The sequence below is a fragment of the Pogona vitticeps genome, chromosome 4 (assembly GCF_051106095.1).
Source record: "Pogona vitticeps strain Pit_001003342236 chromosome 4, PviZW2.1, whole genome shotgun sequence".
In the NCBI taxonomy this organism is placed as follows: domain Eukaryota; kingdom Metazoa; phylum Chordata; class Lepidosauria; order Squamata; family Agamidae; genus Pogona; species Pogona vitticeps.
The window spans coordinates 129,629,819-129,647,390 of NC_135786.1; the positions used below are offsets into that span (position 1 = coordinate 129,629,819).

General features: G+C 41.1%; 1 protein-coding gene across 1 annotated transcript in view; it reads left to right on the top strand.

The window, feature by feature from the left end:
* The window catches only part of DIAPH1 (diaphanous related formin 1), a 133,818-nt gene that overhangs the window by 81,536 nt on the left and 34,710 nt on the right, over positions 1-17,572 (top strand). The window contains exons 17-18 of the mRNA XM_072998373.2: positions 1,903-2,020; positions 13,025-13,036. Coding sequence (XP_072854474.2) covers positions 1,903-2,020; positions 13,025-13,036 — 130 coding nt within the window. The remainder of the gene's footprint in view (positions 1-1,902; positions 2,021-13,024; positions 13,037-17,572) is intronic.

Below are 17,572 nucleotides of genomic sequence, written 5' to 3' on the forward strand. Positions count from 1 at the left end.
TAGTTTGCCAGTGATGAGTGAAATGTACTCCTTTTTTTCCATATAGTGTCTGATTAACATTTAGTGGCTGTGAAAAGAGAGCTTTATCAGCAGCCTGATGCTATTCCTGTGGTATTGCTTTAGCTGCACACAGGGATTTTCTGTCTTTCCCAGTACATATAACCATTTTATGCATGTACTGCCATTTGTTATGGAATCATTTATTTTCCAGGCAGTACCTTAGAAATGTCAATTTTTAATAATGGCAAGAAGTTTCTTTTGGCAGAAGTCTTTGTAGACCATAGCTCATTTCTTCAGATGCATAAATACACCTGATAACTTGCAGAGGCACAGAGAAAATGTTGTAATACTGTTGTATTTAGTATAGCCTTTGTGAAGTGTTGCTTTTGACAGTTAGAAATATGTGCATATGCACATATGCTAGGTTTGGTTTGGGATCTGCTTTATCTGCTCTCAGATTGATCTCATTGCCTGAGATCTTGTGAAGAGGTTCTCCTTCAAGCTCTGTAGATTTAAGATTAGCATGATGACAGCACTCTTAAAATACTTCAAAAGCTGTCATACTGAAGAGGGGCAGGATTTGTTCTCAAGCATTTCCAAGTGCAGGACACATACTGTACTTTTCCGTGTAGAAAACAACACTTTCCCCCCAAAATAATTGGATGACAAATTGAAGGTCGTTTTATACATGGAAGTAAGGAGGAGGGAAGGGATCAAAGAATTTTGATCCCTGCTTCCCCCCTCCACTTTCCTCGCAAGAAAATGGAGAGGGAAAGCGATTCCTGCTTTCCCCCTACATTTTCGTTGCAAAAAGCTGCTTTTCCCCTCCACATTTTGCAGAGGAAATGGAGGGGAAAAGGACTTTCCTCACAAGAAAGTGGAGGGGGAAAGCAGGAATCGCTTTCCCCCTCCACTTTCTTGCAAAGAAAGAAATTTTGGGTAAGAAAAATGGGGGGGTGTCTTATACATGGGGGGTGTCTTATACGTGGAAAAATACAATAATAATGGACTCAAATTACAAGAAGCCAGATTTCGCTTGAATATCAGGGGAAACTTCCTAATTGTTAGATCAGTAGACCAGTGGAACCAATTACCTTGGGAGGTGGTGAGTGCTCCAATGTTGGAGACATTCAAAAGACAATTAGATCTGTCAGATATACTTTGGATTTGGATTCCTGCAGTGAACAGGAGGTTGGACTTGATGGCTTTGTAGGCCCTTTCCAACTCCATTAGTCATTCTCTGTGTGGTCAGTGGGCAGGAAGGGCAGATAGCAGCACTCTGACTACGGAATTAACTCCCTTAGCATCTCCCTGATCAATCTTTTCATGCTTGGCAGACTGCTACTTTTAATGCCTTTTCATAACTAAAGTTGTTTCTACCTCCAGTCACTTAATTAGTTTCTGATTTTATTATTATTCAGTTTTCTATTTATTACTGTTTAATGTTTCCTTAGTTACTTGACCATTTCCAGTGTTTGTTTGTTTGCTTGTTAGTTAATTACTTAGTTAGTTAATTATATTCTGCCTTCCGGGAACCCTTAGGGGGCAGTGCTATATACATTTTAATATAGATAAATGAAGATGAAAATTTTACACACCCATGAAGTGTAAGAGGCAACATTGTGCCTTCAGAGACCAAATGTGTACACAGTAAGAATTATGACCCATTTGCATTATTGGTGGGAATATTGGTGTTATGCTATGACTGTACACCTTACTACATCACTTTTTAAAAATAATGAAACATGATCTGTTCTTAAATCACGGTAAATTTGTTAGACTTTTAAGTTGACAGAGGACAATTCATTAAAAACAAACAAACTAGGAATTCACCATAGGAAAAAGTAATATTGTTCAGGTGCCTATATGTCAGAACTTCTGTCTGTTTTCCCACCCCTACAGATTACAGCTCAGCAACTGTCTGAAGACTGTTTCTGGGTCAAAGCAAAGGAGGATCGTTTTGAGAATGAGGAGCTCTTTGCCAAGCTAACTCTTACCTTCTCAACTGCACAAACCAAATGTAAGTGATGTACTTAAGGCAAAGAGGTGAGTCACGCCTTTTGCAGACAGCAAGGCTGCCACTAGTTTGCTGCATGTCTTTTTACGAACTGCCTAGTGTTGGAAGGGGAAGCCCGTTTCTATAAGTGTACCATGGACATACACCAGGGAGTCAAAGCCAATTTCTCTGCATTATTTACTCGTGACTGATGGATTGCTAACTAGGTACACACTGTTGACAAGGAGCAGACTTTTTTTTCTGCACAAACACAACACTGCTGGATTAAATGAAACGCTTTTCTGTTTCTTCGCTTCTCTCGAGCACTGGCCATCCTGCTGTTCCTGGAGAGCTCATCAAGCGGGCATAACAGAAGAAGCCATCTTTTGCTTGGCCACACAACCTACTATTGAATAAGGAGATTTCATTGATTAAAAAATGAATAGTAAGGAATTTAGTCTTCCTTACTATCTTTTAAAACCACTGCCACATATTGTTGAAATATATTGCATAGATTAGCAATGAATTTTTGGAGAAAGCCTTTTGAACCCTCAGTCTGTTGATTTTGTGGGATGTTCCTGAGCCTTAACATTGAGAGGGAGAAATTTCTATTTGCTTTTCCTCACCTTTTGATAATTTCATATACCCATACAGATCTTTTAGTTATCCTTCTATTGCCCAAGTGAAAAGGTTTGCTCCGGTATTTTGATCCTTTTCATTTTTATCTTTTCCTAGCTGTGTATTATTCTTTCTGCAGTGCAGTAACCACAGGTGCAGATTAGCCCAAATGTTGGCACTCACATACACTGTTTCCCCAAAAATAAGACCTAACCTGAAAATAGGACCTAGTATGATTTTCAGGATGCTCATAATATAAGCCCTACCCCCAAAATAAGCACCAGTTAAGTGAAACCCCAGCCTCCATCTCTGTGCAGCAACCAGAATAAGATGACATGACTGTATTTGAATAAACGTAGACTGTTGTACATGAAAAAAATAAATAAAACATCCCCTGAAAATAAGCCCTAATGCAATTTTGAAACAAAAATTAATATAAGACCCTGTCTTATTTTCAGAGAAACATGGTGACTTTGTGTATTATGCCATCTGTTTTAAAAATTCATCCTCAGGGCTTAAGTGTGCCACAAGACAAGTTCAACTTGCAACGGGAAGCAAAGGAAAATACAGTTTAATGTTATTTTTAATGGACTTTTTGATGGATGTGGAATCCATCAGACTTTATGATGTCTTGTAAACCATTCTGAGCTATAATTTTCTCTCTTTTTTATATCAATGCTGTTTCGTGAACTGGATGCATTTCACCATGCTGATTACAGCCAGGGGTGAGTACCTTATTTGTCTGAAATGCTGCCTTTCATTTATGTTTGATTCCCGCCTATAATTTCAACAAGTGGTACAACACACAACCTTTAAACATCCCTATGTTAGAAGAAAGGGGGGGGGGAAGTAATTTTTCTCTATTATAATTCATTATGTCTCACCTGTTTTTCTCATTTTTTTTTTCATTCCCACCTCCTACTTGTGGACTGGGAGTCCAAGTATCATTATGTGTGCCATTACATAGGAAGGAGTTCAGAACTGAAAAGGAAACTGGTTGTTCTACCCATCCCAAGCTTGTCTTATTTCTGTGTTATACAGTACCTTTTCTGGATATTCTTGATATCCATAAAAGTTATGGTTTCCCAATTTTGTTTTTAAATGGAGCCTAAGAGTCTTCAGAATTCTTGATCATGCTAGTTGTTCCTGGTTTTTCCTGTGATAGGCAGCAATTCTGTTTTTGGCTTATACCATTGATCCCTCCTTTTCTGTGGTGAGTGAGTGAGAGAGAGAGAGAGAGAGAGAGAGAGTCTTTGTATGTGTTTTGAAGAGCATTCTGTGATGCGAGTCCCCATTTGCATTATTCTGTTTCTCATTCTTTTGAGGCCTCAGCTAGAAAGTTTCCCAGACCCTGTCAGCTGCATTTTGTCAAAACAGAAATTTCTTTCAGATAGTGACGAGGGGTACCTGGTCTGTACATTCAGCCTGGTCCACATGCTTGGCTGAAACATGAACAAGCAGTATTAAGAATTCACTATAATTTATCAGGCAGACACTGGTGTCTGGTTGATCAAAAAGCTCTGTTATCATTTCTCTAGTTGGATTCTGCTCCCCCTTTTTAAGTTTTCTTAGTTTCTTAGTATCACATCTCTGTTTTGTTTTTGTAATTAGAATCAGCTTTAGACTAGATACTTGTTACTATTTCCTCATGCTAAAGCTTTAAAAATGCTTAAACGTTATAGGATCAGTACACGGTCTGGCCAGAGGTGCCCAGCCGTACTTTGATTAGTTGTGGAAGAGATTCTGGGAATAGAAAGAGCACTGTGTGCATCAGCCTTAATTTGATAATAAGGCAATAGCTACTGGTCAACTTCATGTTGATAAGTTATGATCTATTGTTGTGAAAGCCACAACTACTAGCTCTAAATTTTATTATTATTATTTCATTATAAAAGGGTTTTAAAACTCCAGACATAGATGTCATGTTTATTCTTGCCCTTGTGTCCTCAGAATTTTCTTCTGAGCAGTGCAGTATTTAATTTTTAATTGACTTTCAATTAAAATTACACAGTTGCACTTAGTTTTCTTCGGTGTGTTTATCATTGAGCAGAGCAGAGAGAGCATTAGTGTCTGGAAAACTTGGACTGCATTTGGATCTCAAACTTGCCCATTAAGCTGTGTGTTCTTTTCAGACTACTGTACTTTGCAGAAGCAATAATTTCACATCAGTGATTTAAGGAAGACCTTAAGGAATAGTGCTTTAAGGTTTAAGAAGTGGAGAATTTCTTTCACTCTTCTTCATTTCTCTCCCACTTGCACTGTTCTTTAACTCCACTTTTCCATACGGTTATATGGTCCAGTGTCTTATGACAGCTCAGTGCTCAGGAGGCCATCTTTTCGAGGAGTTCTTTAAGGGCTTGCAAAGAGTGCTTGTAGATGGTTTGTGCCCTTTGAGGCTCCTTGTTCTTTCTCAACACACTCTTAAACTAGCAGACCTTGGCCCCTATATGCCCATGGCTGTTACTCTGAGGAAGCAGGACAGAAAGTCATCCTACACAGCTGGTGAATGGGTGGCTGTCTGGGGAGGCAGGGAAAGGCTGGATGGGCTCCTGCCTGAATTGGAGCACTGCTGCCAAAGAAGGATCCCAATAGCATACAGAGCCTGGTAAGTGGACCAGGCAGCCTGGGCAGAGGGAGATGGAACTCAACACCACCTGTGATACCAAGTGAAGCACAAAGTTCCCATATCTGCTTTTTACAATTATTACAATTCTTGTTGTGGGCTGCCATGAGCACAAGATAGAAAGAATGTGAACTAAGTAAATAAATATTATCAGCATAGGGCAGTATGTATGATACTGTAACCTTGCTACTAGTGTTCACTAATTTCTTTGATTTCCTCCTTCTAATATCATAACTCTGTTTGGAACCTCAAAAGCCATCTTTGATCATCCAGCCTTTGTGGAAACCCTTCCACTGATGGAAAGTCCACCATCGTCTGATGCAGTTCTTCCTAATGTTATGTCTCAATCTGCTTGGTAACATTTAGAATTGATTGGTTGGGTCCTGCCCTCTGGTTGATGAAAATGTATTCTCCCAATGAGACCCATGAGATATTTGAAAAAGGTTGTTGTGCCTCTCAGTCATCTGCTCTCCCAGTCAAATATAGCCTGACTCCTTTAAGCCTATCTTAGAGAACTAGGTTTCCAAGCCTTTTTTTTTTTACTTCCATCTCATTCTTCTAGACATGGTGCTTTACAACCTATGTTTATGTGCATTTAATTTTGGAATGTTTATATATAATATTCCTGGCTCTAGGGACTCAACAATACAAATTCCACTTAGTAAGGCTTCTCTAATCTAATTGCAGTCAATTTACGACCATCCTAAAGATTAAAATTTTAATCGCCTGATTTTTTTTCTTGGATAACTTAAGACTTTTGGGTTTTGCTGGTTACAACATTGAGTGATGCTGGAACCAGGAGAGGAACCTCCTTAACATTTACATTTGTTCTCTTAAGCTTTATTAACATTAAACTTACATTTCAATATACATGAGAACCTGCAGAGCATCATTTTGGCAGGATTTTCTTTGAAATCCTGACTAGGAGGTGGCATTTGGTCCCTGCAGGCTGAATTAATACCTAGAGATATCTAATTGTTATCTCACTGTTTGGTATGGTGGTCTCCCTAAATGCCATGACTCAGCAACTAGTTCCCAGCTAGATGATGATGATAATAATGGTAGCAGCAGCAGCAGCAGTAGTAGTGTGCCATCAAGTCAATTCTGACTTTTGTTGTTGATTCGTTAAGTCGTGTCCAACTCTTCCTGACCCCATGGACCAGAGCATGCCAGGCCCTCATGCCTTCCACTGCCTCCCAGAGTTTGGTCAAATTCATATTGGTTGCTTCGATGACACTGTCCAGCCATCTCATCCTCTGTCGTTCCCTTCTCCTCTTGCCTTCACACTTTCCTAACATCAAGGTCTTTTCCAAGGAGTCTTCTCTTCTCATGAGATGGCCAAAGTATTGGAGCCTCAGCTTCAGGATCTGTCCTTCCAGTGAGCACTCAGGGTTGATTTCCTTCAAAATGGATAGGCTTGTTCTCTTTGCAGTTCAGGGGACTCTCAAGAGCCTCCTCCAGCACCACAATTCAAAAACATTAATCCTTCGGTGGTCAGTATTCTTTATAGTCCAGCTCTGACTTCCATACATTACTACAAAGAATTAAGTGGAATCATACATATTCTAGGAAGGAGTTATGGGAAGCTGTAGTGAAGAGTCACATTGGACATCTTGTACTCCCTTTCACAGCCTTGATGTGGCACTGATACTACAGAGTCCAGAGTGAGGCCATCAAATGTGCCAATTCAACTTGACTTCTGTGGTAGCAAGCAAAGTGGAAGTTTTCAGATGCCCTCCGGTGGACAGTAGGAAGCATTACACTTGATCCTACCTGACTAAGCTGGAAGCATTGACTATTAGTGAAAGACTGCACATCTCAGTTCCACTCATGAACACCTTCAAGTCTTTCTTGGTTTTATCATTACACAAAAAGATCCAACATAGCCATTAAAAATCTTTAGGAAATTGTAGATATCAAAATTGATTGGAGAAGGAGCTTCATTCCCACCGATTTTACTTAGGAATTGGCTAGAATCTTTGCTGAATTGATGCTGTGGCAACCGACTTGTTTCATTCAGAGATCCAGGTCTTATGCTTAATGTAGCTCAGAAAAATGCTTTTTGATTACTGGCCCTAGTCTTTATAGTCTCATTAGAATTTAGCCAAATTCATAATTGGTCACAGCCTTGCACTGCCTTATATTTTGGCTCTGGCAAGGGACCTTAACAGTTTTTTTAAAAAGATAAATGTTTCTGTATAAGGATAGGACTTCCATGGAATTACAGTTCTACTTAAAGCAGGAGGCGTGAGTCTCTGGAATGTGGATGCTAATACCATAAGAAGGTCACTGTTAAATCTCTTCCAAAGTGCACATATTTAAGAACAAAACAGCATCTCCCCCCAGTGTAGTCTGTTCCTCTGTTTGAAATGTGCTGCTCTAGAATCGCAAAATATTAAATCACAATTAATCACTCTAGCAAATTACTGCTTGGGTAGCTTCTCTGAGACACCTTTTTTCCTTTGCATTTAAGAGAACTGACAAGTTGTTTTTAAGTTGTGTTCTGTGACGTCAAGTTGTATCTGACTTACTGTGATCCTAAATGGGGTTTAAGTTCTTGAGTCCTCCCGTTTGATTTGACCACAGAAATGAGCCCATCGTAGTTTGCTGGGCTTCTGGGACAAACCTTGGTGAAGAAAACCTTGATGAAATGTTAATTCAAGAGAGGTCACCTGAGGCCTTTTGAGATATTTATGTGTCTCCCAGGATCCTGTAGATGAAGGAATTGACAAGCCCATGCTGGGCCTTTTCTACTCTGAAGCACTTGTGATAGTGCTTGAGGCTTAACCTCCTAGGGCAAAGAAAGAATAACCTGCAAGTTCAAAGTCCCAGAGTGTGTATGGAAGGATTGCAGAACTATTGAGAATACGTGTTCTTGGCCCTGAATGCACATCCGCCCCCAACCCCCAGTTCATGACATAAATTCTGGAGGTAGTTTTAACCCAGTCCAGATTATCAGAGAGGTCAACAAGATCCTGATCCAGAGCATATAGTTTTGGGAAGAAGTTGCTGGCACATTCTACTCATTTTTCCCACTCAGCAGGCGATGCTAGCGGTTGGGATTTCCATAACTCAGCATAGGCTTTCTTTACTCATGATGAGAAAAGCATAAATATTTATAGCATGCTGTAATTTGTAGAACAAAAAAAATTGTCTTGAGTCATCCCGAACACCTCTAACAATTTCCAGGTATTCTGTGTGTGTGTGGGGAGGGAACTTTTGAGAATCGCTGGCCTGCAATATGCTGCAGCATGCAACAAATTCACCTAGCTAACAAGAAATTGGCAATTAATTTTTAGTAACTTTTTGAAGGGTCATTTCTGTAGCTATTTTCTGGAGGCTAAGTAATAAGAATGGGACTTTCCATCTTGTCAAGAGGTGTTCACAACCTTCCAAAAGTTTAACTTATTCAAGAATCTTTCAATTATGGGCTTTGGATGCCACCTTCTGGTAGAAAGGGAAAAGACATGGAAAATTTAAAAAAAGATTATACATAGTAACATTTTGAATCCTGTTCTTCTGTTTGCTGTACCAGTAGTGCATGTGAGAGCGACAAATATTTCTTCAAAAATAATTGCTTTAGGATGCCATGCACAAAGGCCAGAGTGGATTCTTTCTTTCCATGCTCCCTCTCTAAAGCTATTCAGATACCCCTACAATATGGCAATTTCTGTTCTCTTGGTGCTGAAAAGATTAGGAGTATTGGAGATATAGACAGATATTTGTTTTGTTGCATCTGGAAGATGTTTCATTTCCTCCTGCTTTCCTTTTCAAACCTGTGCCAAGAGGTGGCCAATACTGTATGAATATTTAGACCTTTGTGTTTTTCACACAGCTCTCCAGATAGTCTCCTATGTAACAAGCCATAAAATCTTCCTGAGCACATTCATACATGCATGCTAAACATTCTAGTTGGAAAATAACAACTAGTGACTGTGTAGGGCAGGGGTGAGCAGTTAATTTCTATAAGGGGCCACATGAAAAATCTGAACTGTCTTCGGGGGCCGAACCAACTTAAAAATAAAATGAAACTGTGATGTTATGATTATTTTTATTTTAAACTTGTTAATCTTCACAAATACTAAAGAGTTTTTTGTGGTATGTTAAAGATAAGCAACTGATGAACTTTAGACAAAAAGCTATAAATGGTTTTGATGTTCAACTTTTTCAGTGAGAGAAATCCAGTCTGTCTTGGGCTTGAACAAGTGCTTGAACATTAGGACTGGAGCAACGACCGGCGGGCTGGACAAGAGCGGCTCGTGGACCGTATGTGGTCCTCGGGCTGCACTTTGGCCAGGTCTGGTGTAGGGTAGTTAGGGGACCATTTTTTATAAAGGCATGCACAGTCGGTTAAAAGTGCACTTCTGTTGCTTAGCAGAGAGTGTTCATTCTGCATTTTTGCTTGAGGTTCTTGTGGGGGAGGAAGGTTTCTTTTATTTTTTGCATTTCTGAATGGTTGTCTCCCTCTTGTAACCTCTGTTTGATGAACCATCCCGAATGCCTTATGGGTCTCCCCTCCCCCCTTCTTTATTTCTGATGTCATGATGCAAAAGAAAATAGGCTTAAATGAACAGGTTAGCACGATTCCGTTACCTTTGCATTGCACTTGTAACAATGATTTTATGAGCCATTAACTGGAGTCTAACATACCAAGCACGTCTGAGAGTACACCAGCTTAATTTTTTTTTAAATAGCTAAACAGCTTGATAAACAGGCTTAGCCAATTAGAAGTTTTGTTGCCTTTGTTTTAAGTAGCAGAGCTACATCCCTTTCCCACTGTAAACTCACTTGTGGAGACTACTGTGGTCGTAATGTCCCAGACCAAATACTGTGTAACGTCCATACTGTTGAGTGTGTGTTGTGTACCATCAACCCTAACAGGGCTTTCAAAGGTAAGTGAGAGAGCTGATTGGCTTTACCACTTCCATTCCCCCATAAGCTCCCATGCCTCAGCCTCTAGGTCTTCTGGTTCCTAGTCTGTCACTGTATCCACTACACCACGCTGGCTATATACTGTTGAAGGCTTGTGTCATACAGAAATCAGAGGTAGCTATGTTGCCCATCAGAAAATTCCAAAACACAATTAGGGTAATGCCCTTTTTAGGCCTACAAAAAGGGTGCAAAGATGTGTGTGAGCTTTTGAGATCTTGAGATGTCATCTCAAAAAAGTTCACAAACTTGCACACATTTTGTGCTTTTTCAGTTGACCTCATAAAGCTATCACCATATGGATGTTTTAAAAATGTAATGCTTAATAAGTTGCAAGTAGATAATGAGAAAAGCTATCCTATGCTAAAACTTAGAATCCCATTCATTTTTTTAAAAGGTTGAGGTGTGTCACCTGTATATCTGAACATGCAAACTATGAGTGTGGTAACTACCACTTCTTGGTTGCACTGATATGAAACCCAGTTAACATTATTTTCTTATTTGCCCTTGACTGGCAGAACCTGTCAATTTGAAGATAACACTACACCCCAGAGACATGAGGGGCCAAAGGATGTTGCAGGTATAGGCAGTTGCTCCAAGAAGTTAAGATCAACAATAACAACAGCACATACTGATTTGTCAACTATATTTGTGTGCTGTGTGCCTTCAAGTCACATCTGATTTACAGCAGTCTTAATAAAATTGTCAAGTTAGGTGAGATATTTAAGAAGTAGCTTTACAAGTGCCACCCACCCAGTGGGTTTCCATGATCAAGTGGGGATTCAGACACAGGTCTCCTGAGTCTACTCTGATACTATCCACTTCCTGACACTGGCTCTCAGCCGTAAATAGGTGCATGGGGGGGGGGGAGGGAGAGTAGTAATAGTCATTACAAAGTCAGACTGCATTTGATTTTCAGCTTTATATCAATCATAATGTTTCAAAAGTTTATAACATTTATGTCAGAAAGGTTGTCCCTGTTTCAATGTGCTTTTGCAAGGTGTGTTTCTGATCTGCCAGCAAATTAGTCCAAGATCAGGTGCAAAATTCTGTCCCTTACATCCTTCTAAAAACTGTGGCATAGAAAGGTATATGTTTTGGACCCAGCAGCTGCAACACCACAACCACATGGGCATAATCTTTGATCATGGGTATACCTTGAAAGTGCCAATCCATCAATATTGATTGGCAATTTAGGGCCATTAAAGTGGAATAAGGGATTTGTCCTTAAGCATCTGTGATTGTGTGATGAATATGTCCATTTTTTAAAAAAGGCACAAGGTGATTATAAAGATCCCGAATAGCCTCTTCCCATCAGGGGACTTGGTTACTTCTGTGCCTCTGTTGTGCTGGTGAAACAGTGCTCAGGTACTGGGTATTTAGGGGAGAAATGCGCATTCCCCCCCCTTTTCTCCCCAGTTTTTGTTTTCCTGGCTTGCAGTGCCCCTTTCGTCCGCCAGGTGAGCGCAGTTGAGCCGCTTTGGCTCGGTGTCGTGGCCGTGATGTCAGAGCCACCGGATTGGAGGAGGATGTCGGCTGACATTGTGTCATCAAGGCGGTGGCCGCTTCCTCCCCTCCTTGCTCCCCCCTCCCTCTTCCTCTGGCTCCCCCTCCCTTCCTGCTGGCCTCGTTTCTGGGAAACAAAGAAAGGAAAAAAACTAGGGTGTTTCTTTCCCACAGACAAAGGCTTTTGTTTTTGCTGCCAGAGTTTTCTCCATCTGCTGCTTTCTTTTTATGTACCACATATCCTTCAGGGTGAAAGCTTTAGCAGCAGCTCAGATTACAATTTAGGGGCTCTTTGTGTTTCTTTTTAACCTGATATAGAGGGTGTGTGTGTGAAAGAGAGAGAAAACCTGTGAGTGTAATAATCAGGGAGGATTTCCATCTGCTGTTGAACTGCCACATCCTGCTTAACTCTCTGTGGTGTTAAGAGAAGTTTTAGAGGTGCCCACAGCTATGTTAGAGGGAACAATGAGTAGTTAATCATGCAATAAGGGCATTGCCTCTGTAGCTGAGATTTCCCCCCTTCTTCTGTGCTTCTGCCCCCGTTCTGGGTCCTGTAAACATGTCTGTGAATACCCCTCATTCAGCATCACACTGGTATCCCCCCAATTTCTTAGACTGAAACTTTTCAGATTTGCTGACATGTTTTCCTTTCTAGTCTTGAGGGGTGCAGCTCAATCTGCTCATTTGGCCTCACAGACACACCCAGATGACTAAACTGTGTGTTGAGTCCTGCATTTTGAGTTGGGAAAATACATTTTAATCTGTTCCTGCCACTCCAGGTGTTCGTGCAGAGTCATTTGGTGCCATCTTAATGGTGCTAATAATATAAGCCAGTTGGTAGTTGCTGTGCTTTCTTAATCTCTGTATAAAATGTGGCCCTTTATTTCTGGATCTTCCTGTGACCCATCCTGCCGTCCTTGTGGCATAGATGCCCCTTTTCTATCCTGAACCTTGTGGCTGAGGAGTGGGCTGCCTCAAGCCTTGTTAGGTTTGTGGCTCGCAAGGGGGTCTTCAGAAATAGAGGGTTCCATATTCAGATGTTGAAGACACTTTCCATGTGGCCAATCTGTTACATGGTACTAACTGTGTCCTTGAAGGACTTAGACATGCTGCACCTTTTCGTTAAATTGTACTGAGAAACTGAGTGGCTTCCTGGGAAGTTGTTGTGCTTCCCACTGCCCCAATTAGCCCAAAATATAGCCTCTAGATTCTCTAGATAACCTTCAGAACAGTTTTACATATAACACATTACCATTATTTCATCTGGACCTTATCATAGCACGAATAACGGGCTGAACAGGCCCTGGAAAGGAGAATCTCTATGCCTGTAGTGGCAGAGCTGGCTCTGTCAGCATCCCTAGCCTGTGACTTTGTCCACTAGGATTTGAGCATCTCCTTTGTGTGTAGAAAAAGATGCTCCTTCAGCCAGTTAGTGATAGCATCCCTTGTCAGGATAATATTCACAAATCCTACTATCTTATTCGCAGAGAAAAAAGAATTCATGCAGGAACCCTTTAACATCAGCTTTTGATCCTTGCTGGATGGGCTATTGGTCTGAGTTATTACATGGCACCTTCGTATGCTTATTGGGTTGTTTCCTAGTATAAACTGGTTGTCTGCAGAGAAAATGGAAGGCTCTCTTCTTCTTCAGAAACCTTGTAAATATGCATATAACTTTGATCTTGATATTAGACATATTGAAGTTTTATAAAGAAGGAATTCCACACATTTATAATTATTGTTGTTGTTGCAGCTGCTGCTCACCATGATGTTCTTGTTCCATAGCATTCTACATTTTCTAACACATTCAGTCTCATTGCTTCATAAGTGCAAAAAGACAAATTTTCTAGAGATATGGACTTTCCAAGCACCAGATGGTGCTGTTGCCTTATTTTACTATTCCTTGTCTCCTTTTGCCGCATTCAGCCATTTTAGAAAGGATATTTGTCTTTCCTCTAGACTCCATTTTGTGTTTGTGGCGCAGAAAAATAATTCTGAGGAAGGGAGGAGTCTGCAGGGAGGGGGAAGCAAGCTGAGTCAAAGGCTGCTGCTTTTTGATGGCTCAATTTTCTGCCTTCTCATGCACACATGCTCTCTGTCTCTTACTCTTTTCATACATATGCTCTAGCAAACAAGTTTTGCTTCAGAAGAGGTTGTGTGTTTGTGTGCTTTTTACTAGTTCTAAATTTTGCATATATCAGTATTCCCCCTCCCTTTTTTCCTACCCCAATATTAAATGCTGGCATTCTGAATAGTGTGCTTGCTCTTATTGAATTCAGTCCTTCAATTAACTGTGATATAATGCTACAAAACCTGCAGACTTATTCAGCTAAATTAGAAAATAATGTTTTGCCTGGTACAAAAAACATTAAGGGCAACAACAAAGATAAAAGTAATTTATATACTGTATCTGTATTTTGTATCATTGGCTTTTTCTTGTTGACTTCATAATTTTGGAATGGAAATTTGCTTTCCTAGTTAATAGAAACTTAGATTTCCATACAAAGAGAGATATGTGTATTTTATTTCACTACCACCATCCTACTGTAGACTTTGTTTCAATAACTCACGTGCATGCCCCAAGAGAATATAGGGATCTTTTAGCCCCCTTTGTAATCCTAGAAGGTTTATTCTAGCAATGAATCTGGATAGAACATGGCACTATGTACAGTACTTGAAAAATATGAAGGCCGTGTGAGCTGCAGTGTCCAGAAGCTGAGAGAGATGAATTCTTAGAGGATTGTACCCATGCATTGAATTTGATCTGTGGGGCTTATTATGATGTGGATTCGAGGATGTATTGATGGAAGAGTAGCTCCCAGGAGGCCTTTCTTGTTCTGATATGCAAGGTAGCACACATGCTGGCTAGCTTGGTGTCCTAGGCTTCTGGTTGTAGAGCCAGAGGTTGGGAGTGCAATTCCCTACTCTGCCCCCTTGATGGATCTGGGCCTGATAATCCATAAGGTCCCTTCCAATTTTGCAGTTCTAAGATTTGCCTGGCTTTCTTGTCAGTTATCATTCCTGCTGGCCTATTGGTCAACCAGACGCTTCCATGGGTTCCTGCTTTCTTTTACCAGTTTGAAATGAGCTTCTCCCTGGTCTCCCTTCGGGCAGTAAAATCTGGGCCTAGGCTGTGTCACAGTGCAAGTAGAGGCTGGGATAATGAAACGTTCTTTGATACAGTACAAATAACCTTCCCTGCATGTAGAAAAGAGGCTGTTTAAGGAGATATACATAGTTTGTGCGTCTAGCATAGCCTTTTGCTTATCAACCAGTCTTTGATTGTCCAGGAAATATTTTTGTACCAAAGGGTGTTCGTGCACTCAAAATTGGCAGAGGTTATACTACCTCTGCTTACTGGATTCTGATCCCAGCTCCCCAAAGGCACATCTGTTTATTCCTTTTGCCCAGCTAGTCCACAATGTAGTTTAAAGAAATAAACCTTTTCCTAACCAGGCCAGGCCATCTTCCTTTCATACCAATCTCTCCGGCATGTGAGACCTTCCTCATCTCACAGACCATACATGCTAAAAGCAGCCCATGTTCTCTTTCTGTCTCTGAACCTTTAATTTGTGCATTGATGCAGATGCCTAGAAAACTAGGTCAGTGACTCTGAACCCTTAGCAATAATACTTCTAACCTATAGCATGCGCATGTGTCAAGGAGAATAAACTGCTAAAGAGAGCACCATTAAGTGAATTCTGCCCATTTTTCTTCCCCCCACCCCAAGGAACTGTGTTATTCATTATTAGTCAGTGGCCTTGGTCTTGATGTAATGTTAGCCTATTGCATTGAGATGATATTTAATTTGGATACATGTCCTTTGTCTTTTATCTCTGAGAGCCTAGTGAAGGGCTACAGAGTTGCCCTAAACACATCTATAAATACAGAGGCTCTTTGCCAGTGCATCTGTGATCTTGTTAATCCCAAAGATACCCCTCCTTTGTTGCCTGTGTTTTATGATTATGCAGTATGATTCCCCTGTGACCATTCCTAGAATTTACCCATCTCACAGTTAGATGTGAGCAAACACTTCTGAATTATTGTTTCCACCTTTCAGTAAACTTTATGCCTAAAGATAGGTGATGTGCTTGGGGTGGAAAGGGGATCTTTCCTCCCTCTTTCTTAGAATAGATCCTATGACATAAAGATGGTACATTGCATAGTCTGGGATGGCAGGGAGTAGGATAATGTACTTGGCATAGCATCAGAGCAGAAAAGGCAGCTTGGTGCCCTCCAGATATTTTTGAGTATAATTCGCCAAATCCTAGATTCCTGGCCATGCTGCCTTGGGTTTATGAAGACTGTAGTCCACAACATTTGGATGGTATCCGGTTATCCATCTCTGGCATAAGATATTTCCAACATACAGGCGTACTTCAGTTTACAACGCCTCGGTTAATGTAATTTTCGGTTTACGAACCAAAAATCTCATTCCCCAGGATGCATTGTGCCTGGAGGTTTAGAGCGCCGCCCCCATTCCTATGGCAGTCCACATTTCGGTTTACAAATTTTTCGCTTTAATGTCCCATTAACACATTACTTTCGTAAACCGAGGTACTACTGTATATAAACTGTCTGAAAGAGTTTTACTCTCACACGCACAGTGGTTGGCCTGCCAGGCCATCCATCAATCCCATCCACCCACCCATCCGCACCAGATGTTACTCTTTCTTGGCATTTTGAACGTCTTTTTGCAAGTGAGGTGAGTAGAGCACAGCCCTCTAGATGTTGTTGGACTGCAGTGCCCATCAATCTGTGCTCCTGAAGCTAACGGTGAGAACTGCAGTCTAGCAACAAGTGGAAGGTCACACATTGTCTGCCCCTTGTCTATAATAAGCTAGTAAGAGAGTATATGCCATGACACATGGTCAGCACAGGGGCAGCAAGAACATGCAGCCTTACTTTGTGAATCATCAGCATCATAGAGCTGAGATGTAATCTGCTCCAACATTCTGGCTGTGTAGCAAACCCACTACTATAGCTTTCCTGATAGATCTCTTCCTTAAAGTCTCTAACAACAGCAGCTGTCAAGGCACTCTCTTCTATTCCAGAATAGCATCTCTTGTCCACCAGTTCTTTCTCCTGTGCTGTGGCAGCAGTTCCTAAGATCAGGTGACATGCGCCTTGAAGAGACTCAAGGAGGGTAGCCTTCTCTTCCCCACTTGAAAGCCTGTGTAGTGGCTGCCACACATGTTATTCTGTCTCACAAACTGCTGCTCTGTGCAAAGGGATGAGGTTATGAAAGTTGGTGCCACAGCTTGTTTTGAAAATATGTTATGTCTCTTGAACAGCAAGTGGTTGAAGAACAAAGATCTGAAGAGGGTTCTGTAAACTCATCCATTTGAACGTGCCTACAGAACCCCTGCAACTGGGAATCTTGCTTTATCAGGATTGGTGGTACAAATTTAACATAATTCAGAATTCTTATTAAATAGTTGCACTGGCATGTTATTGGATGTGTGGGAATGTATGGAAGCAGAGCATACATGTCGAGGGGAACCTTTACCTTTATATTTTCAGTCCAGTCGTGTCCGACTCTAGGGGGCGGTGCTCATCCCGCTTTTCAAGCCATAGAGCCAGCGCCTATCCGAAGACAGTTTCCATTGTCACGTGACCAGCGTGACTAGGGAATGCCGTTTTACCTTCCCACTGAGGTGGTACCTATTTATCTACTTGCATTTACATGCTTTCGAACTGCTAGGTTGGTGAGGAGCTCCCACGCAATGGGAGCTCACTCCGTTGCGTGGGTTCGATCTTACAACTGCTGGTCCTCTGACCCTGCAGCACAGGCTTCTGCAGTTTAGCCCACAGCGCCACCACATCCCTGAGCATACATATACACCCATGTTATTCTCACTACACACACTTTAAGAGCCTCGTGGTGCAGTGGTTAAACC